Source organism: Mustela nivalis (genome assembly GCF_964662115.1).
Source record: "Mustela nivalis genome assembly, chromosome: 1".
Lineage (NCBI taxonomy): Eukaryota > Metazoa > Chordata > Mammalia > Carnivora > Mustelidae > Mustela > Mustela nivalis.
The window spans coordinates 160,967,986-160,992,734 of record NC_139020.1 but is presented as its reverse complement, the minus strand read 5'-3'; the positions used below and the strand labels follow the sequence as shown (position 1 = coordinate 160,992,734).

The 24,749-nt window shown below is 53.2% G+C and overlaps 1 protein-coding gene across 3 annotated transcripts; it reads right to left on the bottom strand.

The window, feature by feature from the left end:
- Positions 1–1,905: 1,905 nt before the first annotated feature.
- Positions 1,906–24,697, bottom strand: HDAC11 (histone deacetylase 11). Of its 3 annotated transcripts, none has more exons than XM_082747847.1 (10): positions 24,587–24,697; positions 23,443–23,591; positions 21,095–21,195; positions 9,965–10,081; positions 8,967–9,009; positions 7,127–7,203; positions 6,020–6,082; positions 4,902–4,998; positions 3,821–3,999; positions 1,906–3,675 (listed from the first exon to the last, which is right to left on the bottom strand). In XM_082747847.1, coding segments are annotated over exons 1-10 (1,044 nt in total). In that variant the 5' UTR covers positions 24,589–24,697; the 3' UTR covers positions 1,906–3,459. The 3 variants fall into 3 exon arrangements, with proteins under 3 accessions (XP_082603973.1, XP_082603974.1, XP_082603972.1); XM_082747848.1 differs by lacking the exon at positions 24,587–24,697 and adding an exon at positions 24,472–24,574; XM_082747846.1 differs by lacking the exon at positions 24,587–24,697 and adding an exon at positions 24,223–24,454.
- Positions 24,698–24,749: the final 52 nt, after the last annotated feature.

The window sequence follows — 24,749 nt, the reverse complement described above, 5'->3', positions numbered from 1 at the left end:
TGCCTCTGCCCACTCCCTCCCCTGCCACAACGGATCTGTTAGCTTAGCTTCTGGCATTCTCATGGATGGCTTAGTTGCAGCCGGGCACTGCTGTTTCCAGTGCCCGTCTGAGTGCTCCCCAGCTGGCCCCAATGGAGAAGAGAGCTGTAACTCGGGCAGATGAAACCTCTTCTCTCCAAGCCTCAGCTGGCCCGCCAGGCAGGCATGGCATTAGGGTCTCTGGGGAGAAGCAGGGAGGGTGGCTCGGAGGCTCTGAGCTGCTGCCGTTATCACCCCCGACAAACCTGCTCCAGACCTGTGGGCTCAGGACTGTGACTCCCCAGAATGGCTAAGGAAGAAGGCTCAGAGCGGCCAAGCCCAAGGCCCTACATTCAGGCCCAGGTAGAGCAAAGCTCCCATGTAGTGGGCTCGGGCTCCAAGGTCTGCCCATGCCCTTGTGCACCGGGCTGAGAAGGGCTGTTCTGCATCCCACTTCAGATGTCCATGCTCTAGATCTCCAAGCAGCTATGCATGGGGTCTTTTGCAGAAATCTCACACCTGCCAGGCATCAGGGCTGCTGGTGGGATTCCAATGGACAGTGCTTTCCCAAGCTTGCCTGCTCCTCAAGCTGTCCCCAGAGCAGATGTCTGTCCCCAGCCTGTCCCCACTCTCGCCCTAGGCTGCAGATCCCTCCCCACCTTCCCCTGGATCAGCAAAGCTGCTGTGCTAGACCCTCAGTAACCCCCCCCTAGTTGGCATGTTCCTTGGGTTTTTATAACTTGGGGTGTCACGTGCAAATAGCAAACTGCACGGATCTTAAGATCAGATCCTGAACACTTCACCTCAACTATCCTTGATTCTTAATAACCTGGACTATAGGAGAATCATCATCCTCAGGACTAACATTTCCAGGAGCTAAGAAAATGCGGCATGGCACCCTAAGTGCATTGCCTATATTACGGCATTTAATTCCTGGAACCTTCAGGTAAGGACCCTCAATGGCCCCATCCTACAGATAAGGAACCAGCTTATAATTCTGGAGCCTTGGTTCAAACCCTGTTCCTCTGCTCACTAGCTGTGGGCCTCAATCAGCTAACCAACCCTCTTTATGCCTCGTGTCTACATCTGTAGAACAGAGATAAAAATAGCTCTTAACTCAGACTTCTGTGACGTTCATCTCGGCCAAGAGTCTGGAACAGGGCTTGGCCTTTGTCAGCTTTCATCACCCTCCTTACACCCAGCACAGGGCTGAACTGGACTCCTGCCCACCACCCTCCAATTTTGTCACCTGCCGCCCTTGTCCCCGGCATGAAAACTTGGGGGCCATCCTGCTCCTGCCCAGGCTATGCCACTAACACTGGGGTTGCCCTGGTCACTCGACCAGGCTGAGGACAGGTTCTGCTCTCCCCACTTCCAGGACCCCTCTGCCGCAGCCCAGCCCATCCCCGTGCTCCATCCACATGCTCTAACCACAGGCCATGGCTGGAAACCACCCTCCACTGCACCCCACCTGTGCACAGCCACCATCAAAGCCCAGCCCTACATGCCTCCCCTCCCCACACATCATTACCAGACCCTGGGCCCTCCTCTATCAGGAGATCAACAACCCCCACCTCATTCCTTCACTCCTGCCAAATCTGAGGCATCTGAGAACACATCCTTCAGTATCTGGCAGAGGTAGGTTCAAACCTGGGTGTTAGCACACATGTGGCCTGGGGCAAATGCCTTGTCTGGTCTTAGTTACCTCATCGGTAAAATGGGAACAATGACCTACTTCACTGGACTCCAAGAACGGAATGAAAATACTAGCATTTATTGGGCAGCTCTCAAGGTCAGGCCTCACGCTGTGTGAATTTTAAATCTTTACTTCCTTTAATCCTAAGGAGGTAAGGACGCTTCCCCCTGAAGAACACACAGCAGCCAATCTAGTCAAGAACAGCCTTTATGGTTCTCTACAAACAGAAGCTCAATGGTGATGAAGCGAGCCCACTGCCTGCCCCCAGATGTTGCAGGCCCCAGGTGGAAATGAGGGGATGTTAGGTACCTTCAGTCAGGTGCAGAGAAACCAATGGCTAGGACGGGGGGGCAGGTGTGGGAGTCCAAGCACGCGGTTAGTGCCTCGAGGTCTAGTCCAGGAGGTCAGTCTTTTTGATGTTTATGCCTTTGAAACCCTTCCCCCATCCTCCAGCAGAGAGAGCACCAAGGGAGTATGTGGGAGAATGCAAGAGTACCCCCAAATGGTAATGAACAGGAGTCCCCCATGTGGGGTTGGTCGGGCATAGGGAAGCCTCAGCTGGCCCACTTTCCCTCCCCACCCCCCACTTGTGATCACTGTCTAAGAACGCACCCAGGGAATGAGGGGCGGATACCACCCCCAGCACCCAGCCTCTTGGGGGACCCTGAGTGTCCCCTTCAGATCAGAGCACAAAACAAGGTCAGGGTCTGCAGCATTTCAAAGACCAGATGTCAGGGCCCACTTGGGACCTTGGACTCCAAGCGCCATCAGGGCTTGGGCACTATGGGTGAGGCCAGTGGAGTCTATAGCCCCCTCCCCCGCAACTCAAGGCCCTGCCCTAGCTCCTATCCATACAACCTACAGGCCAGGTTGGAGACCTCTGCCCTCCATCTGGGAGCTCTAGCCTGGCCACCAGCACCTCGGTCCTTACTTGGGTCCTTGGGTCCTTACTTGGCCACCTGCCCCCATCCCCAAGATCCCCTTCTGGGCCTCATCTTCCTCTGTCCCCTCCCCACTGGGGCTGGAAGCCCCCTCAAGCCTCCGGTGCTGAGGCCCATCACAGAGCCAAATGTTCTTCCTCCAAAACCTGCTACTTTCCCTAAACAGGCAAGACAATGGCTGAAGCATGGATTTGGGGCTCCTCGGACCCACTCCTCCCCTTATCCCCACCAAGGAGCCCCGGGAAAATAGGTCCAGCTCTTGCTTTATTGAAAGGGGAATACCAGATGAGAAAACCCACTGGCACCCCCTTCCCAGCCACCCCTCACATCCAGGCCTAGGGCTCCCGCCGGCTGAGAATCCAGACCCCACACCCCCAGAGGCCTACCTGCAACCCCCAGCTCTTGGCCCCACTCACACGGGCGCCCGTGGCTCCTCGTACCCCTCCTGCGTGAGGAGAGGGTGAAACGAATCCTATGACTTCTGCCCCCAAAGCCTCACCTGCCGTTCTCCCTCCTAGCGAAACCACCTACCTCTGCAGGGCCTGGTTAGACCCATGACCCCCACATGAGGTCTTCTGGGACTCAGGCCCTGTCTTCCGCCCCTACCCACAGAGGGACACCCAGTGGGGAGAGTGGAGGGACCGCCCCAAAGGCCGGCCCAGTCAGGGACAGGCCCCCGCCCCTCGGTGCCTCCTGGCTGCTGCCCCCACCACCCCCGTGGTTAGAAAAGGAGAAGCACTGAGGGGCGGGCGGGGCTGAGGCAGGCAGGGAGCCACGCAGAAGAGCAGAAGGGCAAGAGCGTGGTCAGGGCACCTCAGGGGGCAGCAGGGGTGTGTCTGAGTTCTGTGCCGAGACACTGGGGGACTCAGCCCCGATGAGCCCGAGGCTGTACAGATTAAGGATGGAGTCGGCGATGATGCGGGCTGTGCGCTTCTGGTAGCCACCAGAGGTCACCATGAGGATGGGCACCTGGCGGCCACGGACCACCCGAAACACCAGCTCGTCCCGCTTCACGATGCCCTGTGGAGGGATGCGGGAGGGCTTGGGTCCTGTGGCTCTGTCCAGAAAGTCCTGCCCGGCCCCTCCCCCACATCAGGAGAAGCACCCTGGTTGGCGGGGGTGGGGGGGGGGGACCCTGCACCCCTTCCCCCGGGTTGGGAGGCACCTGTGGGCTGATGGACAGCCCTCCCAGGCGGTCCCCCTCCAGGATGTCTGTGCCCGCGTTGTACACCACCACGTCGGGCGGGTGCTCCTGGAGGGCCTTCTGGAGGTTCCGCTCCACTTTATCTAAGTATTCGTCGTCCTCTGTGCCCCACTCCAGCTCCACCTTCCGCCTGATGGCCTCTGAGGGAGAGACAGGAAGAGCGGTGTGTGTGTGTGTGTGTGTGTGTGTGTGCGTGTGCGCGCGCGCGCCACTTGCAAAGCTAGGACACAGGCTCAGGAGGGTCAAGGTCCCCAGCAACTGCTCCGCCTCCTTCCATCCCAAATGGAGCTCAAGAATGCAAGGCGGGAGGGCCAAGGGAGAGAAGCGACTTCAGCTAAAGCATTCTGCCCAGGGGGATTTAGGGACCCATGTGGGGGACATCTGATCTCATTGCCTCCTTGAACCCCTGTCCAGAAATGTGGACACCCTGCTGTGCCCTCAGGCCCAAATCCAGCACCTCCGAGACTCATTTCAGAAACCCAGGCCCCTGGGCCACACCTGGGGCTGAATTACCCTCAGCAGATCCACAGGCATAAAAGTCCCATTCCTGCATAAATGTTCCCTATTTGCCAAGTGGCCAGGGCACTGTGTTTTCAGAGAGCATCAGGGAATCTCTGCCTTTTGATTAGTAAGTTTAACCCACCTGCATTTATTTTAACCACCATTATATTTGACCTGGTTTACGCCATCTTTGCATTTCCTCTTTATCCTATTTTTCCTCTTTTTTCTTTTTTGTCATTCCCTGTTTTCTATTAGACAAACACCTACAGAGGAGGGGTTCTATTTTTCTTCTTCTGGTGATTACCCTAGTATAAGGTCCCACATGTGTTGTTTCTTGGATAGGTTTATGCGATCTTGGATGGGTCAAGTGAGTTAAGTCTCAGTTTGCATGTCTATAAAATGGGAGCCACCACCCCCTCCCAGGGATACTGAGGATAACTGAAGTGACTTCTGGGGAGCCCAGCATATAGGGAACACTCAGGAGAGAGACCTCCATCCAAGCATGAGTACAGTTAGGGCTGAGGGAGAGGGAGCAGCTTACGCTTGGCAAAGCGGTCCCCAGGGTAGATGTGGCGGTTGTAGACGTCCATGATATACACGCGCTTGTCACCCATGAAGTCCCGTTCATGCCCATTGCCCTATGGGGAAGGCATGAAAGCTGCTCACATGCAGGTGCCCTCGTCAAGGCCAGGACCCACCCACACACCCCAGGAAACAGCCCACGTGCCTGAGCAGCTCAGCTGGCCCTTGGAGGCAGAGGGTCTCTTGGCTGTTAAGCAGCAGAGCTGGAATTCAACCGCAAATCCCAGCCCCATGGTCTTCTGGTGTGACCTTGAGTGAGCCCCAGCCCTTTAAGCTTCTTCTTCATGGAGTTAGAAAGGAATTCTAGCCCTACCACCCTCCCTGGTCTGCAGTAGGATCAGCGGGGGTCAGAGATGGGCAAGGTAAACTGGAAAGGGCTGCACAGGTATGACTTGGTTCCGGAGCTTGCTGTCACTGGACAACACCCCACCCACCCACCCAAAGCAGGGCACCCACCAGCACTAAGGCACAATAGCAGGGGTGTGGGAGGTCTTTGAGAGCCCATTTCAGGTCCTGCCTTGTCTGACCAGAGGAGCCAGCCCAACATTTGGAGTCCTGAGGACTCTGTTGCTTTACCCCCAGGCAGTAAGTTCTTGAGTAGTGGCCCCGAGCCCCAACAACCCTGAGCCTCTGTCTAAGGGGCAGGTCCACAGGAGTCCTCAGCTATCTGCAGGGGTGGCACCCCAAACTGACCAGGAAGCACTGGGGAGCCACAGCAGGCTTCAGAACATGAGAGGGGCGTGGCCAGACTGGGCTTTAGGAAGAGCCTCAGCCTGGTGTGTTGGGCAACCAGAAGGGAGGAAGGACCCTTGGGTTTGACAGAAGCAATGAGGAAGACCCAGTGCCTGGCTGGGCTGAGCAGGGCAGAGGGACAAAGACAGCCCTCTGCTTCCAATCCAAGGTGCAGAAGATGGGCAGCGAGGAGAGAGGAAGATGAGGGTGGGAGTGGAAGAGGCCCAGCTTGGCACTTGGCAATGTTCCCAGGGGGAAGGGAGCCCCACAGTGGGGCACTGTGCGATGGAGCTGAGGGGGCCTGGGAGGCAGGGCCACAAACCGCAGCCCCCACAGGGTACTCACCTGATGGGCATCGAGATCAACGATGGTGGCTCTGGAGATGCCTTCCACTCGCTCAAACAGAAACTACCAGCGGAGGGGAGGAGGAAGTGAGAACCCAGACAGGCCAGAGGACATAGCCCCTTGAGGATTCCTAGTTGGTGAGGGGTCAGGCAGGAGGCCAGACACACTTGTGGGCAATGAGGCCACCAGGCAAAGAATTCACCCACCCAGGAGAAGCACGAGAGAAACGTGTGTGCATGGTCTGGGAAGACCCCCTGGAGGAGGCAGCACGTGCTGCGCCCTGGCGGGCTGGAGGTCAGGAACAGGGTAGTAGGGCCTTGGAGATTCCTAGGGAAATATGTAGGGGTTGAGGAGGGAATATCCCCTCACGGCTGTGCCTGGAACTTCATTCTCTGCATTCTCTGTCTTAGCCTACAAGCCCAAGTTCTCACATCTCCTTCTCTGGGAAGCCTTCCTTCCCCTTCCCTACCCTCTCAGAAGGTCTCGTGTGTGTGTGTGTGTGTGTGTGTGTGTGTGTGTGTGTGTCCCCTTCTCTGAATGGCCAGGGTCTGCTGACCTGCTTGCCCTCCCCTCCCCCATTTGGTCTGTGCGCCCTCTGAGAACAGGGAACATGCCAGCCCCATTCCTGATGCCCAGAACCAGGCAAGGCACAGGGTGGCTAAAGGGAGTTCAGCCACCCAACAGAGATTTAGGCCAGTGCCCGCCCTGCCCCTCATCTCTCTGAGTCTGGGTCTCCTCCTCCGTGCAGAATAGGAGTAAATGAGGTGAGGACGGCAAGCGGGCTGAGCCTGCCAGAACCAGCCATCCCCGTCATCATGCCCCACGCCTCCTCCCTCCAGTGGAATGATGTGCTCCCTATATTGTTGACGAATGGGCCGCCCCACTCCTGACCCCACCATTGTTGGAGGCCTCACTATCTCCCCGCGGCAGGGACAATGCAGAAGAGCAAGTGTCCGGTCCCAGCCTGGATGGGTGCCCCCCCCCAGCTTCCTCCCCTCCTGGGACCCAGCTTCCTTCTCTGTAATGTGGAGAACACCCAGTGGGGGGTGGCAGGGGCATTCCAGGGAGGGCTCCTGGAGGCGAGGCCCCACATGCTCTCGGGCGCACCTTGATGGCCAGTGTGATGTCCGCATAGGCACAGAAGCCCCCGCCCCGGTCACTGGAGCAGTGGTGGAAGCCGCCACCTGCGGGAGAGCACACGTGGTGTGGTCAGGGCCTCACACTGTCCTCCCCCTCCTCCCCCTACCTCCTGCCTACAGCCCATGCCCACTCAGCTCCCAGGGACAGGCTCCTGGAACTCCAGGTTGGCCAAGTGAACTAAGCACCTGAGCATGTCGCTATGCCCGAGTCAGGAGATAGCTGACTCAGGAGATAGCTATACCATCACAGCCATCTCTGTCCACAGCAAGAAACCTCTCGGGCTATCCCAACAAGTCAGCCCCCAGTGCCCATCACAGCCCACCAGGGGCCAGGAGCTCATCCTGCCCAAAACAAATAATTGTCCCTTGTCTCTGTAGGGCCATGCCTGCCTCCATGGGACATCCCATGCCAGGATGGGGCGGTGGGGTTTTGGGAGACCCATTTATCCTAGGACCGCCCACATGCTGCAGGTTGTAGAAAGGCACGGCCAGGAAGGGTGCCATCTGCTGGTCATGGCTGCCCATGGCAATCCCCTGGGCACCAGAGTCAGGCTCCAACCTCTCCCCCACTCTGAGAAACCCTTGCCCTGCAGCACCAACAAGAGCTTGAGTTTCAGGGGCCTCTAGAACTGAGCCCAACAGCTGCTCTGGCCAGCAGTTCAAGTCCAGGGCCCACGGCTACAAAGGACTTGCCTCTTCTCCCACCAAGAGGCTGTCAGTGGATCTTAACAGTAAGATAATAGCCAATCATGAACTCCTAAGGGGGCACAGAGCTCACTGAAACCTCCCTACAGCCCCAAGTGGGGGCACTGTTATCATCATGTCCATTTTACAGATGAAGAAACTGAGGCACACAGAAAACCAGCACCTTGCCTGGGATCACACAGTTCACTAATGGCAGAACGAAGATTTAAACCCAGACTGGATCAAGACCTGGGCTCTTAACCTCTACCAGGTCATAATATCTTCCAGGCAGGAATGGGTTCCCTGGGTATTTATGAGGACCCTGCTGCAGCCACACAGGCACGTCTCCTTCAATCATCCGTTTAGTGGTGTTATCGTAACATCACTGTTATGCCAGGCCTAATGCTGGCTACCTGGCAGTACCAAGAAAGCCAAAGGTAGAGGTTCTCTGCTCCAGGACTCTGAGCAAGCCACCAGGCCTCTCCCCATACCTATTTCTTCATCCATACCATGGTACCAACAACAACAATGCCCAGCTCAAATGAGAGGCCAGAGAGGAAAGAGGTTTGCTAACTGTGAATTGCTGTGTCTCCATGAGGGACAGATGAAGACAGGACAAGGAAGAAGATGTGTGCAGCCTTCCCCTGAGCCAATCTTGTGGGAGAGTCCAGTGGACTGCAGGGTGCGCCAGCACCAGAGAAGCCCCAGAGAAGGACATGGTATTAACCCTGACCCTGTCTGCCCATTATGCAGACTGTCCTGGGGCCCAGGAGGCCGATGGAGTTTTTTCAGGAAAGACTCTGAAATGCTGCAGGTTTCAGCCACACCTGGGGCTGCCTAGGGAATGCTGAAGGCTTTAGAGGGCTTTAGAGGGAGCGAGCTCCTTATCACTGAAGTATGCAAAGGCAGGGTAGGGAAGCCATCTGGGAACTCCTTTAAATAAGGATCCCATCCCAGATGGAGGGACTAGCTGGTCCCTCCCAGACACCAGATGGCCACATACCCTCCCCCAATCCCACTTAATAAGGCACCAGAGCCTCTCAACTCACAGGGGCTGCCTTCAGATTCCTCTTGGCCCTCCCAGCCCCCAGGATCCAGCAGGCCAAGCCAGCCAGGGAACTCACCCACATTGATGGCCCAGCCTCGTTCCATGGCCAGCTTCCCTGCCTTCGGAGACAAGCACAGGGTGAGGGGCACAGGCAATCGATTCCCCCACTCAGTCATTCATTCCCAGCTTCCCCCATTCATTCCATAAACACTGTGTCCAGCCAGCTCTGAGGTAGTGCTGATCTCTGAGGCGGGGTTCAAGAGGCACCCATCCTCCAGCAAGCTCAGACTCAGTCTTTGAAGCAAAGACCAGATTGGCTAGCATATGAGATGTGCAGTGCATAAGCCCCTTGGCAATTTTGCCAAGAAACTGGAAGAAATCGAAGTTAAGTAGTTATGATCACCCAGGAGCTGACAGCGATCTCAACAGGGCTTTCAAAGGAAAATAGACAATTTTGTGCCTGTGGAAATACAGCAGACTGAATACCAAAATCCTGTAGGAAATCATCATTTGGGGGTGGGCAGTAATATTCCAATAAACAAGCAAACAAACAAACCAACCCCCCCCCCCAAAAAGGGACAAATTTGCAAAGCTGAAAAGAAAATCAATAGGTCTTGGTCCAGCTCTGGATGAGATCCCATGTTTAAAACTTTAATATTCCTCTACCACTAGTTAATTCGGCAGCCTGTGGCTAGTTCTAAAGACAGCTACATAGGGGATATGAAACCTAATTTTGCTGGAAGGGTTCTTTACTACCACCAGGATGCAGGGGGAGGGGAGGGTCACCCACAGCTGAACTCATGGGCGTTTGGTTATCTTATATACCAACAAATACGGTAACTCTAATAGGCGGTCAATGGGGGTAGGAACAAGGAATTCAATGTCCTGGCTCATGTGGGAAAGGCTTTGAGAGAAAGGGTGATTGTTCCTGTGTTTTGACAAATATTCAGGATTTTGTTCAACTACAAAGTGGGAGGAGTGTAGTCCAGATGGAGAAGCCCAGGATGGGAAAAAGCCCAGAGACTTTTGGGGGTCCCGAGCCCAGCAGTTCCTTCCGCCTGCCTCCCCACCTACCATGATGGTTCCTCCGGTCTGGGTCCGAAGGGGCTTCAGCACCTTCCTCTGCACAAGGAAGTTGGGGAGGAAGATGACTGGGGGGATCTCTGTGATGGTCGCAACAGCAAAGGACCACTGTGGAAAGAGATGCAGGCCATTGGCCTCCCACTGCTGTGCCTAAACCTCAGAGGCAGCAGCTGGGAAGTCCGATTCCTTGTAATGCCGGTTTCAAGGTGCCCTGGGTAAACTTCCAGTTTAGCACAATTCCTTTCATCAGAAATGCGAGAGCATCCCCCCACCCAGCTTTGGGCTCAGTAAAGAGCTCTTTCCTTAAAGCTGTTGGCCCACACTCCTCAGTGCTCCAAAGCCCTTGGCTGCCACCTTGTGCCCAGAACAAGAGCTGCAGAGGACTACCATTGATGGGCTGCAGACCCAGGACCCCCCCAGCTGGCTCCCTGTACAAAACGGGGTGGGGGAGGGGGGAAGACACTGAGGTCCTGACCTGGGAAGATCTCCTCTGGCCCAGCATGACCCTTCATGCACTGGAAATTGGACCTCCATTCAAAAGGGTGGCCCTCATCTCAGCTACTGACACAGGAGAGTCTAGGGTACCCAAAAGGCATTTGCTCCAGGACACAGTCTTCCCCTGGACCCTGGGCAAATGTCCACTCACCCAGGTCCTGAACAATCTGCTGCCTGGTTGAGAATGTTCCTGGATCTACACTCCCTGCTCTCCCCTGACCCCAGGCAGAGCCTCAGAGGGGCCCAGGGTTCTCTGTAAATAATTAGTGAGTGCCTGGTAGGCAGCAGGCTCCAAGGCAGGGCCAGGCCCTTCCTCCTGACAGGCCTCGCAGCCTAGCGGGGAGACACTTATTTGCAACAAAGCCTTAAAGGAGAATGTCGTCTGTGTCCGGGTGGGAGCAGAGAGGCTTTCTGGAGGCAGTGACCTTGAAGCTAAGACTGAAGGTAAACAGGAGTTGCCCAGATGTCAGGGTAAAGGTGAAAAGACAACTGGAAAGTGAGTACAGGCTCCCAAGAAGTTGGGCTGTGCCTGTCACATAGGGCCTGGGCTGCCAGAGAATATTTTCAGACAGCCTGGTCACAGCAGTGGGGAGCCATGAAATGGCGCTTTCCCAAGCTGTCCTGGCTGCAGCAGGAGGACCAATTAGGGGAACATAAACAGAAGCAGCAGCTTGCCCTAGGGAGGAAGGGAGAGATAATGAGGGTCTGGGAGAGGTGAGAGGGGAACAGTTAGCAGATAGAACAAGGGGGAGGGGCAGACAGACGGGTCAAGGATGCAAGGTTGGAACCCTAAGACTCCAACCGTGAAGGGCCAGGCCCAGAAGTGTAGCCCGCTGGGACAATCGAGGGCTGTCCTGGGACAGGTTGGGGGTGGGCAGAGGGAGGCTAGGGAGAGAAGTTTCAGGAAGGAGCAAGCAAAGAGAGGTATTGAGAATGGGGAGCATGGCCACTGGGTTCTCCCACCAGGAGACGAAATTTAGGGCAAAGGAGGCCCGAGCATGTTCAATAATGAGGAGGAACCAGCAGAGGGGGAACAGGAGAGGCCAAGGATGGGGTGAGACAAAAGGGGACATGCCTGGGAAGGTGCTGGCAGCACCTTAGTTGGACAGTGCACTTCGGGGTCAGTGCAGGACAGGATACACATCAACCCCTGCAGGGGCCGCTGCAGCCACCATGGCCAACAGGGAAGACGTTATTCAGGGCCCAGGTGGGCTGGGCACCCAAGCTGCCTCAAACTGCACTGACCAGCTATGTGGGCACGCCTCCCAGGCTACCAAGGGGGGGACAGCTCGCTCAAGTGAAGGAGCTGGTGAGCGTGGCCCATAGAACCAGACCACTCGTGGTTTGAAAAGAGAGGTGCCCAGCCAGTCTTCCTGAAGCCCCAGGCCTCTGGCTGTAACATGGAGGGCACCGCAGGGTCTGTGGGTGGGGGGTGCTGGATGTGAGACCAGGATGGTTAGAAAGCTCCAAGACCCCTCCAGGTACATGTGTGCATGCAAGCATGTGTGTATGTGTGTGTGTGTATGCATGTGCACATGTAGGGGGGGCAGACCCAGAGGGCAGAAGGTGACCAGTTCTGCCCGCTCAGCATGCCAATCCCACTGCCAGGCACAGGCCTGGCATGTGGGAAGCACTATTTTCTCTGAATAAACGGTATAATAACAAGTGAGCCACTGAGGGAAACACATTAAGTCCCTGCCTCCCCCTCTCTCTCCCTCAGCAAGCTAGCAGGGAATAAAGTTGTAAAGAAAATGGAACCTTATCCTAGCCTCCAGAGAGATCCACTCAAGACACAAAAGCCACGAGAAGGGTGGCTTTTTTTTTTTTTTAAGGATTTTATTTATTTGAGATAGAGAGAGAATGAGAGAGCGAGAGAGAGAGAGAGTAGGAGGAGAGGTCAGTGGGAGAAGCAAGTCTCCCTGCTGAGCGGGACTTGATCCCGGGACTCTAGGATCATGACCTGAGCCAAAGGCAGTTGCCTAACCAACTGAGACACCCAGGCGCCCCAAAGGGGTCTTTTAAACTGTGTTCCACAGCACCTGTCCAGCTCAGCACTCCCATCAGGAAAGGGTTCCACGTCAAAGAAGTCTGGAAAACACTGTTCCTGCTGTCTACCCCTTGGAAATTCAAAACACACTCTTGCACATTAAAAGCTCTAAATCGTGCAGTGAAGAATCCTGTCGAACTTTGCTTCACCCCACCTCCCAAACTTTCTGGCCACCAACATCTGTCGGCTGGCTTGGCTCATCTTTATAGAACCCAAACTGACCTTCAAAGGGGGCAGTCATCTAGAAAACACTGGGAACCTCTTAGGCTAGAGGATGAATTATACATGGGCCAGGTGTAAAGTCACCAGAAGCACGTCTGGGATTTGGCCAAGGTGATGTCTGCCAATGCATCCACTTGAAAGATGGTGCTAGACTTCTCCTGGGCCCCACCGTGGTTTCTGTATAAGGCAGCAATGGTCTAGACTCATGCCATCCCATCCAGCCACATGTGGCTACTTGGCTATACTTTTAAAATAATTTGAAACGTGTTTAATTAGAATTTTGTTACTTCAAAGAAAAAAGTCAACCATACTTTGATAAAAAACAAAAACAAAAACTAGAATTTCTTTTCTCAGTCTCCCTAGCCGCAGTTCAAGTGCTCAATAGTCACATGTAGCTGGTGGCTGCTGGATAGAGCGCTTCTAGAACATTCTTAGCATGTCAGAAAGTTCTATTGGATGGTAGTGCTCTAGAAAAGCCACCAGCAACCAGGCTGAAAAATAAACCAGGGAGCAGGGGAGAAGGGGGGGGCTGAGCCCTGGAGGATGGGGAGGGTGGGGAGGGGCCACAGAGGAAGGGCAAACAATTTATCTGGGACCTGTGGCCCAGCGCAGATCTGCCAGAAGCTCTTGTCCTGGGAGAGCCTGGCCCCAGGCAAGAGCACTGAGAGATGAGCTAGAAGCTTCTAGAGTGGGGACAGGGCTCAGCAGTCCTCCTCAGCATCAAAGTAGTCCAACTCAAGGCTCTGCCACTGCTGTGTGAATTGGGACATGGCCCTTTACTTCCCTCCTACCTCCTCATCCACGAACCAGGAGCGCCTCCCCACCAGACCTAAAAGGAGGACTTAGTCCCATCCACCAGGCCTACCCTTACCTCTCCATCTGAAGTACCCTGACCTGGGCCCTCCCTCCCCCCCAGTTCCCAGCCTTGCTTTATCTTTCTGAAGAACACCTGTCTCTACCTGACATCACAGTATGTCTCTGTTGTTACCAGTCTCTTCCAGAAAGGGGCCAGGGCCAGGAAGGGCAGGCAAACACCCATTCCTGCCATCCAGACAATGCTCAGAGTGACACCTGGCACACAGTAAGTACTCACAGCACATGCCATCCATCCTCGCCCAGTTCCCTACCTGCACACTCCACGGAGGAGGCCACCTCACCCCTGCCACCCAGGAGAGCCCCAAACAGTAACCGGCAGAAAAGGGGCTAGGACAGCCCGGCCCTCTGTCCTGAGATGGCACAAGGAAAGGGGATCCCCCCTGGGGTCAGGTGAGGCCACGCTTCTGCTGAACCCCCACGGGCACCCCCAGCTTCCCCTGCCCTCTCTGCCCCCCACCCGCTCTTACAGGTTTCACTGCCAAGCTGGCCCTTTGGGAATCCCTTGCACCCCCATCCCTGATAGCCCCAGCTTCTAGAGAGTGCCTCTCCGAGGCATAGTTCCTGGACCAGCAGCACCGGCACTTGAGAACTTGCCAGAAATGTAGACTGCTGAGGCACCTGGGTGGCTCAGTCGGTTAAGTGTTTGACTCTAGGTTTCAGCTTGGGTCATGGTCTCAGGGTCGTGACATCAAGCCCCATTGTTAGACTCTGTGCTCAGCGGGGAGTCTGCTGGAGATTCTCTCTCTCTCCCTCTGCTCCTCCCCTCACCCGCTCATGCAAACTCTCTCTCAAATAAATAAAATCTTTTAAAAAATGCAGATTCTCGGGCTCCTCTCCTGACCTCCTAATTCAGAAACTTTGGAAGTGGGGCCAGTGATCCATGTTATGACAAGCCCTCCAGTGGATTCCAAGGCTTAAGCAAGTTTCAGAATCACTGCTCTAAAGAACTTGACCCCCTCCATGTTGAATGAATGAATGAATGAATGACACGAACAAGGGAGGTCTGCCCTAGCCTAATGCCCCCTGCCCACCAAAAGACATGGCCTATAAGCTTCCACATCTCAGGGTCTGGCCAGGTACCATGGCCTCCATGCCCAGCCAGCCTTTTGGGGACCCCACAGATAGCAGGACATACCTGAGGTTGACGACATCCCTGGGACACCCCCCCCCCCACTCCGCCCCGTACTCTCAGCTCTGCAAGGCTCTATTCTCCAGCTGCCTGATTTCCTCAGGTGGACCCTACCCTCAGAAATCCAAGCCAAGAATTGCTCTCAGGGGAGAGATGGCTACAACCCCATTTGGAGCCCCAGTTGCTTCATTTGGGTCAGAACTCTCCATCAGTGAAAGCAGGAGCAAAAGGAGAGAAGGAGAAAAAGCCATGATCATTTCAGTTGATGAAGAAGAAGCCTTTTCCAAAATCCAACACCCTTTCATGAAAAGTCAATCAACAAACTAGGAATAGAAAGGAACTCCCTCAGCCTGGTAGAGGGCATTTATCATATAAACATGCATGCATGCACAAACACACACACACACACACACACACACACACACACACACACAAAATCCCATAGCTAACCTCATACACAGTACTAAAAAATGGAAAATCTTCAGCCTAAGATCAGGATCAGGACAGGATGCCCATTTTTGCCACTTCTATTCAACCTCACACTGGAAGTTCCAGCCAGAGCAATTAGGAAAGAAAAATTGGAAAGCAAGAAGTAAAACTATGCCTATTCACAGACGGCTCAATGTTAGTGACAGAAGGCCCTAAAGACCACACACACACACACACACACACATACCTATTAAACTAAAGAAGTGAATTCAGCAAAGTTGCAGGATCTAAGATCAACACGCAAAAATCAGTTGTATTTCAATACCTTAGCAATAAATAATCCAAAAAGGAAATTTAAAAAAGTATTTAGAGGCACCTGGATGGCTCAGTTGGTTAAGCATCTAACTTCAGCTCAGGTCATGATCTGGGGTCCTGGGATCAAGTCCTGCATCAGGCTCCCCCCTCAGCAGGTAGTCTGCTTGTCCCTCTGCCCTTTCCCCTGCTAGTGCTCAATCTCTCTCAAATAAATAAAATATATTTAAAGTAATTCCATTTATAATAACATCAAAAATAATAAAATACTTGGGAATAAATTTAACTTTAAATTTAAGGAGGTCCAAGACTGGTACCCTAAAAACTACAAATCACTGCTGAAAAAACTTAAAGCTCTAAATAAGTGAAAAAATATCTCATGTTCCTGAATTGCAAGAACTAATATTTTAAAGATGGCAATATTCTCTAAACTCATCTACAGATCCAACACAATCCCTATCAAAATCCCAATGGTCTTTTTTTGCAGAAATAGAGAAGCTGATCCTATAATTCATAGGGAATCTCAAGGGATCTTTAAAAAAACAACAACAAACCTGAAAAAGAACAAAGTTGGAGAACTTGAAATTTCAAAAGTTACTACAAATCTTCAGTCATCAAAACAATGTGACAATGCCATAGGACTGACATATACATCAATGGAATAGAATAGAGAATCCAGAAATAAATCTATACATCTACGGCCAGTTGATTTTCTACAAGGGTACAAAGGCTAGTCAATGGGGAAAGTACAGTGTCTTTAACAAATCATGCTGGGAAAACCAGAGAGCCACATGCAAAAATCTACAGTTGAACCCTTACCTCACACCATATACAAGAATTACCTTAAAATGGATCAAAGACCTAAACACAAACTGAATCTCTTAGAAGAAAACAAATGGGTCCATCTTCATGATCCTGGATTTGGCAATGGATTGTTATATGTGACACCAAAAGCACAAGCAACAAAAGATGAAATAGACAAACTGAAGAAAATGTTTTGGACCTAGAGGCAATGTTTGCACCACATTGTAAATATACTAAAGGTCACTGAAATTTTATACTTTTTTAAAAAAGATTTTCTTGAATTATTTGACATAGAGAGAGAGACACAGCAAGAAAGGGAACACAAATGGGCAGGGAGGGAGAAGCAGACTTCCCACTGAGCAGGGAGCCAGATGCAGGGCTGGATCCCAGGACCCTGGGATCATGACCTAATTTGAAGGCAGATGCCTAACAACGGAGCCACCCAGAGGCCACTGAATTTTACACTTTAAAATGGTTACTGGTTACGCTATCTGAATTTTACCATAAATAAGGAGAAAAGAGTCCTCTCAGGGAGGAAGATATAGAGAAAAATCAGAGGCAGCAGTGGGGTGGGGGAGCACTTCCTCAGAGACTCTCTGAGACTTCAGCCCCTCCCCCTCCCCAATGCTCTGCTGCTAAGGTCTGTATCCCTCTGGACAGGACTCTGAGGGCTGGGAGGTCATGTCTAGGCTCAAGAGGTGCCCAGACTTCCTGAGGCTCAGATGTCCTTGGTTTCTCTTTCTCTTGCATGCCTTATACCCAGTGTGAAAAACAGAAAATTCTATAGTTTCAACTTCATAACAAACTGCATATCCTACACCTCCCCCAAAATCCATAGCTGCTGTTTCTAGCCTAGTCTGAGAGCCCAGGGCCTCTCACCAGATTACTGTGGAAACCTCCTTCCTCACTGATCTCCCTGCATTTGTCTTGATAGCCTCATCTCATTAAAGCTGCCAAGCAACCTGCTAAAACCTAGATCAGATCATCTCCCTCTGCCTAAAACATTCCTTGGCTCCCACATCCCTCAGAGCAAAGCCACAGCGGTACAAAGGGCCCAGTGTGGTCTGGCCCCTGATTGTCTTCTGACTCCATTTCTTGCCAGTCTCCGCTCCACTTCCACTTCCTCCCATTCCCATGGTACACAGTGTTTCAGAACACATTGGAGATACCCTGGCCCCAGGGCCCTTGCACTTGCTCCTGCTTTTACCTGGAATGCCCTCCCTCCACATGCCCACATAGCTCACTCCCTCACTGCTCTCAGTCCATGATCACATGACAGTAAGCCTCCCTATTTCAAACTGCTATCCCCACCACCCCCTTTCCTGCTGTACTTTTGCCCACAGCACTGAGAGCCTTGTAACACACTGTATCATTGACGTGATTGATATCATGTCTATGGACTGACTCTCCCCACATAAATGCCAGCTCCCTAAGGAGAGGGACTCCATCTCTTTAGTTCTAGCCTGTCTTCGCTGGAACATAGCACAGTGCTCATTAAATACTTAGTGGATTTAAAAAAAAAAAAATACTTGCTGGATAAATGTATCCCAAGCACTGCACAAAGTCAGATTCACATCAAGCTACCCCACACCCCAGGCAGACTGTCACTGGGGTTAGCAGAAGACAAAAAACCTGGCACTGGCCCAATCCAACCACCACCCTCAATGGGGACAATTCTGAGCCTTGCACACAGTAGATGCTCAATAAATGTTTCTTTCCCTAAACAGACATCACCTGCCAAACCTCAGGCTACTGCATCTCCTTCAATGCCTGAATTATTAAGCCCTGAAGGCCACGCCAGGACAGGGCAAGGCATGAGCCCTGGAACAGAGGGGCAGAGTGAGGTGGGGCAGGGGAGAGGGTTACGTCCCACAGCACACACAGAACAACTGGGGAAACCTGCAGGAACTCTCCAGGGCACTGTCCCAGGTGCCCACAGCAGAGAAAAAAGAAAAGGAACCTTGTAGATGGGGGGGGGGGGGCAGGGGATGAGTGGGGGCAAGGGGGATGTTCCTGAGCCACAGTCCCTAAAGGCCAAAATGCCTGAAATGGGCATGGGTCCACGTGCTCACCAAGGGTACCTCACATGGTATCATTCTCCCACAGTACCGGGAACAAAATCCAAACTCTTCCCACAGCTCACAAGACCCTATGTGGCCTGACATTTCTAGCTTCCCTGACCACACCATGCCGCCTAGCACCCTTCTCCCCTGTAGGAGGCAAAGTTACCTCCCCCTCCTGGCGTGTGGCTCTGCAATATTCTTCCTTCAAAGCTCCACAAGAGTGTCACCTACTCCTCATTCTTTTGTCTCAGCTCAAACCTCACCTCTGTGAGGCCTTCCCAGACCACCCGGTCACCCTCACCCTTCACTCAGCTACCCTCCATTTTCTTTCCTTCCCAGCCCTTGGTGCTCTGTGAAATGCTCTTGTGTGATTATTTTTTTATTCTCAGTCTTCCACAACAAAAATACAAATCCATGTGACCAGGGGAACTTGCTTATTTTTTGTTTTGTACCCAGCACACAGTCAGTATTTGATATAGATGTGTTGAATAACTGAGTACTTCTTAGTAAGTGCTGTGGGAATCCTCATGTTTCTCCATTTGCTTTTGCTGCCAGGGAGCTCCAAGGCAAATCCAGGAGCTCAATCATAGCATCTTGGCTAATCCTCTCAGTTGACATATCTGACTTCTCCTTCTGCCCTTGACCTCAATTTTCTACTTGGGTCTCCAGCTGTTGACACTTTTTTATTATTATTTATACACAGTAAGCTGCCTTAGGCTTTTGGGGGGGCCAAGGCCAAGCACAGAGGGAGCCCTGCATGGTTCTCCTTAAGGCTCCTCAAACAGATGGGGTCCTGGAATCTATGCCCCCCCTACCCCCAGCCTTATCTTGGTACATTCACATGCCATCCACCCAGGCATCCTTCTGTTCTGGTCTCTCCCTGTCCTGCCCCATTGCCATCTATCCCTGCTCCACAAACTCACCCTCTGAACTCTGGCAGGTGTGTCTTCCTGGCCCAGCTCCTGGGTTGTGGACTGTGACCATGCATGTCTGGGCCCTAGGAAACCAGGGCAGCCAAGAACTGGGCTTCTTTCCAAGGCCTTGCACACCTCTCTCTCCCAGGAGCCAGGTTTCAACCTCTTCCTGGTAATCTTTCATGAGCTGACACTGTCACAGCTTCATCTAGAATTCTCACAGCTCAGGCCAGAGCTGGGGAGGAGGGTAGGTAGCAACTGTGACCGGGAAGCAGGAAGACTGACTAGATGCCCAGCCTGGGGTCTCCCTGAAGTCTGGCTATTGGACTTCCTGGGTGATCTTGAGCAGGTGGAGCCTCTTTCTGGGCCTAGGCTTTTCCACCTATAGCAGGGAGGAAGGGGGTACATGGGGAGGGGTTGGTGACTTCTGGCGTCTACTGAGTCTAGGATGAGCTGTGGGTCAGGGATGTGGGATCCCACACTGTTGGCAGAGAACATGTGGCATCCGTGACCATCCCCCTGCCAGAGTGTGCTGGCAGTACCAGGTTCTGATGCAACACCCACCCCCCCCAGCCTAGCTTCCCCTCCAGGGGAGCACCTCACCTAGGGGCCTCAGACTCACAAGTACTCATGAAAGCTTTGTGAGCTCTTCTAGAAAGAAGTCACAAGCAGGTAGTCTATACGCTTGGTTTGGTCTGCAGGGTGGACTGAAAAGTCTTGGAGAGTGGTCACATTAAGAAACCTGGGACTGCCGCTTTACTAACCTGAATTTCGAACTTCTCTTCAAAAGCCAGGACCCCGGCCATGCTGGGTCCACAGTGGAGCTGAGTAGCAAGCCGCCCACTTGGGAAGGGGCAGGAGCTCCCCAGCTGACCCCCATACACCGCCACCACCTGTCTGACAACTTGTTTACACTCCTTGCTTGGCTCCAGAGAGTTTCACACAAGTTTTTAGCCCAACAGTTTTCAACAAGTCTTTAGCAGGAGAAGTTCGTACAACAGAGTCTTATACTTAAGCGCAATATAAAAATAGACCTAAAAAAAGACCGCTTTGGTGGGCGCCTGGGTGGCTCAGTGGTTAAGCCACTGCCTTCGGCTCAGGTCATGATCTCAGGGTCCTGGGATCGAGTCCCGCATCGGGCTCTCTGCTCGGCAGGGAGCCTGCTTCCTCCTCTCTCTCTCTGCCTGCCTCTCTACCTACTTGTGATTTCTCTCTGTCAAATAAATAAATAAAATCTTTAAAAAAAAAAAAAAAAGACAGCTTTGGTTGGATAGGACAAGGGACTGGGGGTCCCCTCATCCAGCATGTCAGCAAGGGTCTCTGAGGCTTGTTCACAGAACACAGATTGAGGGGTGCCTGGGTGGCTCAGTTGGTTAAGCATCTGCCTTCGGCTCAGGTCATGACCCAGAGTCCCAGAATCAAGCCCCACATCAGGCTCCCTGCTCAGTGGGGAGTCTGCTTCTCCCTCTCCCTCTGCCTGTTTGTCTCTCTCTCTCTCTCTCCCTGTCAAATAAATTTTAAAAAATAATAAAAATAAAGGACACCGATTCAAAGGCACTAAGGTAGAGGCCCAAAACACCTATGAAGGTTCAAACCCCACCAGATGGGAAACCCTGATCCCATACCCCAGGGACAGGGAGCTCACTAAGCAGCTTAGCCCATCCTGGTATCTGTTTTTTTATGACACTCTCTCCTTCTCTTGGGGACCACAGACTCTCATGCTCCCCCCCTCCCTGCATGAGGGGCAGGAATGGGGCCCCTTGAGGCTGTGCTTCCCCAGGCTGAGCTGCCTCTCTGCTCTGGCCACCCCTCACCCCAGGCCCCCTGTACCTTCAGTTCGTTGAGATAGCGCCTTGTGTGCACCACCAGCAGGTCCTCATCCGAAGCTTCCCGCGCCTCCACCAGCATGCCATCTGACAGAAGCTTCTCTTCTGAAACCACAGAGTGGGCACCCTGCTTCCCTGATGACTGGAAGGTGGACCTGGCTCCAGACCACTCCTCCAACAGAACTGCAGACTTAGCCTCTGCTATAGTCCTGCCTTGGGAGGCAGTGGGCAATCTCTGACTTCTGAGAATGGGTCACCTCCTGGGCCAGGGTAGACAACACCAGGCCTGAGGGCCCAAGGGAGTCAGACATTTGGCATGTAGCAGTCGAGGTAACACATGGACTGGTAATGTTGACTCTCACTTTGATTCTCCGGATTCTCCCTGCATCTTCTGGTGACATCATGGAAGGCTCCATGTGGCGTGGCCTCTCTTTAAGGCTTGCCTAAACCCTTGCTCATCTCCCTGTTTTTAACCCAAAAAGCAGCAGTCTCGCAGACTGCCAGGCAACAGGAAACAGCCTGAAGTGAATTATAGTTTTCCTGCATTTATTTTTTAACCATGACTTCCTATTTATGGCAAGTGAAACTGGTTTTTCCCATTTAGATGATATAATGTTTCCTTTTAAAACAAGTTCATTTAAGTTTTTTTTTTAAGCACAGGCTAAGTCGATTTTAAAAAGTATACACACACACACACACACACACGTGTGTGTGTGTATGTGTGTGTATATATATATATATGAAGTAAATAACGGAGCAGGTGGTATGAGGAAATGGCAAGGTCCCAATAGCCGTTTGCAAATAATTGATGTTTGGGAAACACTGCAGTATTTTTATCACCCCTCACAACCACCAGACAAGATTTGCTCTGTTTTGCAAAAGAAGACACTGAAGCCAAGAGCAGGAAGTGCTCTAGGGCACAGTGAGAACAGGACCATCCAGCTCCAGGTTCTAGGGAAATCAAAGGGACAAGGTCATTATCTAAGGAAACTGTGTTAATGTGTAACCGGTAGAAGCCAACTAGTTCCATACATTACCCAATATAGCTCCACAGACAGAAGGCACTCTCTACTCTCCCCCGCCCTCCGCCCCAGTAACATTCCATGGCTCCCCATTGCTTTCAGGCAAAGGGCCAGCTCTTTTCTTGGCAGCTCCCAAGGCACTTCACCATGTGGCCCCTGCCTCCTTTCCACCCACATCCTCAGAGGAGAAAGGAAAGAACTCAGGAGGACTGTCAGCTCAGAGAGGAGGGAGACAAGGAACCCTATGTTGAGCTGCTGGGTAATACAGGATCCCAAGAAAGGGCAATGGGAGCAGTGACTCAGGCTGGGTCTGCTGGAAACAGAGCATGAAGGACCACAGTCAAGAACGCAAGAGACCAGCTAGATGAGCAGCAGGCTGGCCCCACTCACCTTGCCGGGGTTTTCACAGTCCTAGCTCCCCACCTGTATTCTTTTCTACTTAAAGAGTTTTCTTTGAATACCTATTCTGGTCACAGTTGTAAATGGATAATCAGTATCAGTTGCCATAAATAGAAGTTAACCAAAAATAGAATACATGTATGATAGCAACAAACCATTATTAATCTATTATTTGATTCTATTTTCTGTGATATGCAGAGGCTGTGGCTTGCTCTAGATTTGTTAAAAGGGGAGATGGGCTTCAGTGTTAAAGACAGGTTAGCCCCAAAGTGAAACTTTCTCCATGGTGTGATCAGGAATGTGTGATTTAAAGATTCCCCATGCCTTATCCTATGCCAGGTAACATTCTCTACTTCTGTCAATTAAAGAACCCCTAATGCAGGAGAAAGGGAGAATATTCTTCCACTAGCCTACTGTGATGCCCGAATTTCCCACCTAAACCAGACCCCCCGGGTTACAAACCGAAGTTGAAACCATACTCCAGAGTACCACCTTACTCAGTGGAATGAGCTGTGAAAGGTGGGGGCCTAGAGCTCTGAATTCCAGACCCCACTCTGCCACTTAGCAGCTGTGTGACTTTGAGCATGTTCCCTCACCTTTCTGGGCTCCAATTTCCTCCATCTGTAATCAGCAGGGTTGGAGCAAAGGCTCTCTACCTCTTGGATTCTCCAAGCACTGGATTCCTCTAAACTTCAGCTTCCCTGTGTCCATCCTTCATCAGCTCCCCTTCTATGGGCCTCCACGGACAGAGACAGGACAAGCCTGTGTTCAAAAGCCCCTTTGCCACCATGGGTGGAAGGCAGTATGAGGAATGAGCCTGGACCAGGGAGATGGCAGCTTGTGGAAGGAGGACACCAGGAGGGGCCGGGGACTGGGGTGGGGAAGGTGGGCTGGAAGAAACACATGTAGGGTCTCATAGGGCCTCGCATACCTTTTAGGAAGCTGATCACTTTGCCCCATTTTCCTGCGTCAAAGGGGTGCAGTTTCTCCAGGCCCATGAAGGTTATGTTGTAGCGTGGGGAATACACGATGGGCCAGCGCGACTCCGGCACATGCTGGTACAGCTGAGTTGCGTGCGGCCTTCCATGTGCACAGGGACAGACACAGGGAGGGGCAATCTCAGTGTGGAAAGCATCCTCCTCCTCCCTGCCATCCCATTGTACTAACCCCACAGCCCTGACCCAGTACCACTAGCTCCCTCTCCCTTGGTGGCAGGAAGAGCGCCATTTAGCAACCGTAATAATAGTCATGAGAGCAGCTCCTTACTGAGCATTGGCTCTTTCCCAGCACTATCCAACCCAAATCTCGCCGGAGCTCTGGGAGGTAGGCACCACCATCGCAACAAACGCTTGGAGAGGAAACCAGGAGTGCCCAAGGTCACACTGCAGATCTGTGCAGCAGCCAGAGTTCACCCAGGTCCACCTGGGTGCAAAGGCTCCACATCTCATTTCCACATTATAACAATCACGCTAAACAGCCGTGTGGCCCTAGACCTCAGTTTCCTTAACAGTAAAATATGGGGCTGTCGCGAGATAATGCATCCAAACAGCTGAGCACAGAAAGCGCCCTATCCCTTAGAGCTGGGGGTGGGGGTGACGGTTCCCAGAAACAGCAAGCCCGGGTTCATTCAGGCTGTGGCCCAACCCGCAGCCAGGGATGGAGATCACCTCCGCCTTGCCGCGCAACTCACCACCACCCCCTCCATTCTCACCCCATTACACCTCTGCAGCCACCGCCGCACCGGGACCAGAAACCCGGCTCCAGCTGCTGCCAGGGCGAGGGGCCTCCGCACAGCCGGCGGAGCCCGGGATAAGACAGACGTCAGACCCGCGCATGTCGCCTGCCCTCGCCCAGGTCGGAGCCCCGTGGCCCGCACCTCGCACCGCAGAAAAGTGGCGCGGGGCCGGCCTGGACTCACTCGGCCTGAGCGGCCCCTCGCCTGCAGTACCTGGGCACGCACCTGACGAGCCCGCCGGGTAGCCCGCGCATTAGCGCTCCCGCCCACGGGGACCCCTGGGAACCCCGGGGGCCAGGATTGGCGCCCAACCCCGCGCCCCCACCCCTGCCTCACTCACATCCCGGGGCCGGGCCCTCCCTGCGCTGGCCACTGCTCCGCGACCGGGCGGGGCGGGGCACGGCCCCGCCCAGGACACGCCCCCGGCCTCGGCCGTCTCCGCTGGGGGCGGAGCTCCGGCGGGCTTGACTCCGCCCCGCCCGCGCTCTCGCCAGCGTCACAGA

Bases quoted from the DNA above. Each gene is read 5' to 3' on its own strand.
- HDAC11 (XM_082747848.1), bottom strand. From the start codon at position 24,500: ATGCGCGGGCTACCCGGCGGGCTCGTCAG. The intron at 9,010-9,964 runs GTAGGTGGGGAG...TTGTCTCCGAAG, and splicing joins AGACCGGAGGAACCATCATG to GCAGGGAAGCTGGCCATGGA. The intron at 4,000-4,901 runs GTAAGCTGCTCC...TCTCTCCCTCAG, and splicing joins TGGGGACCGCTTTGCCAAGC to AGGCCATCAGGCGGAAGGTG.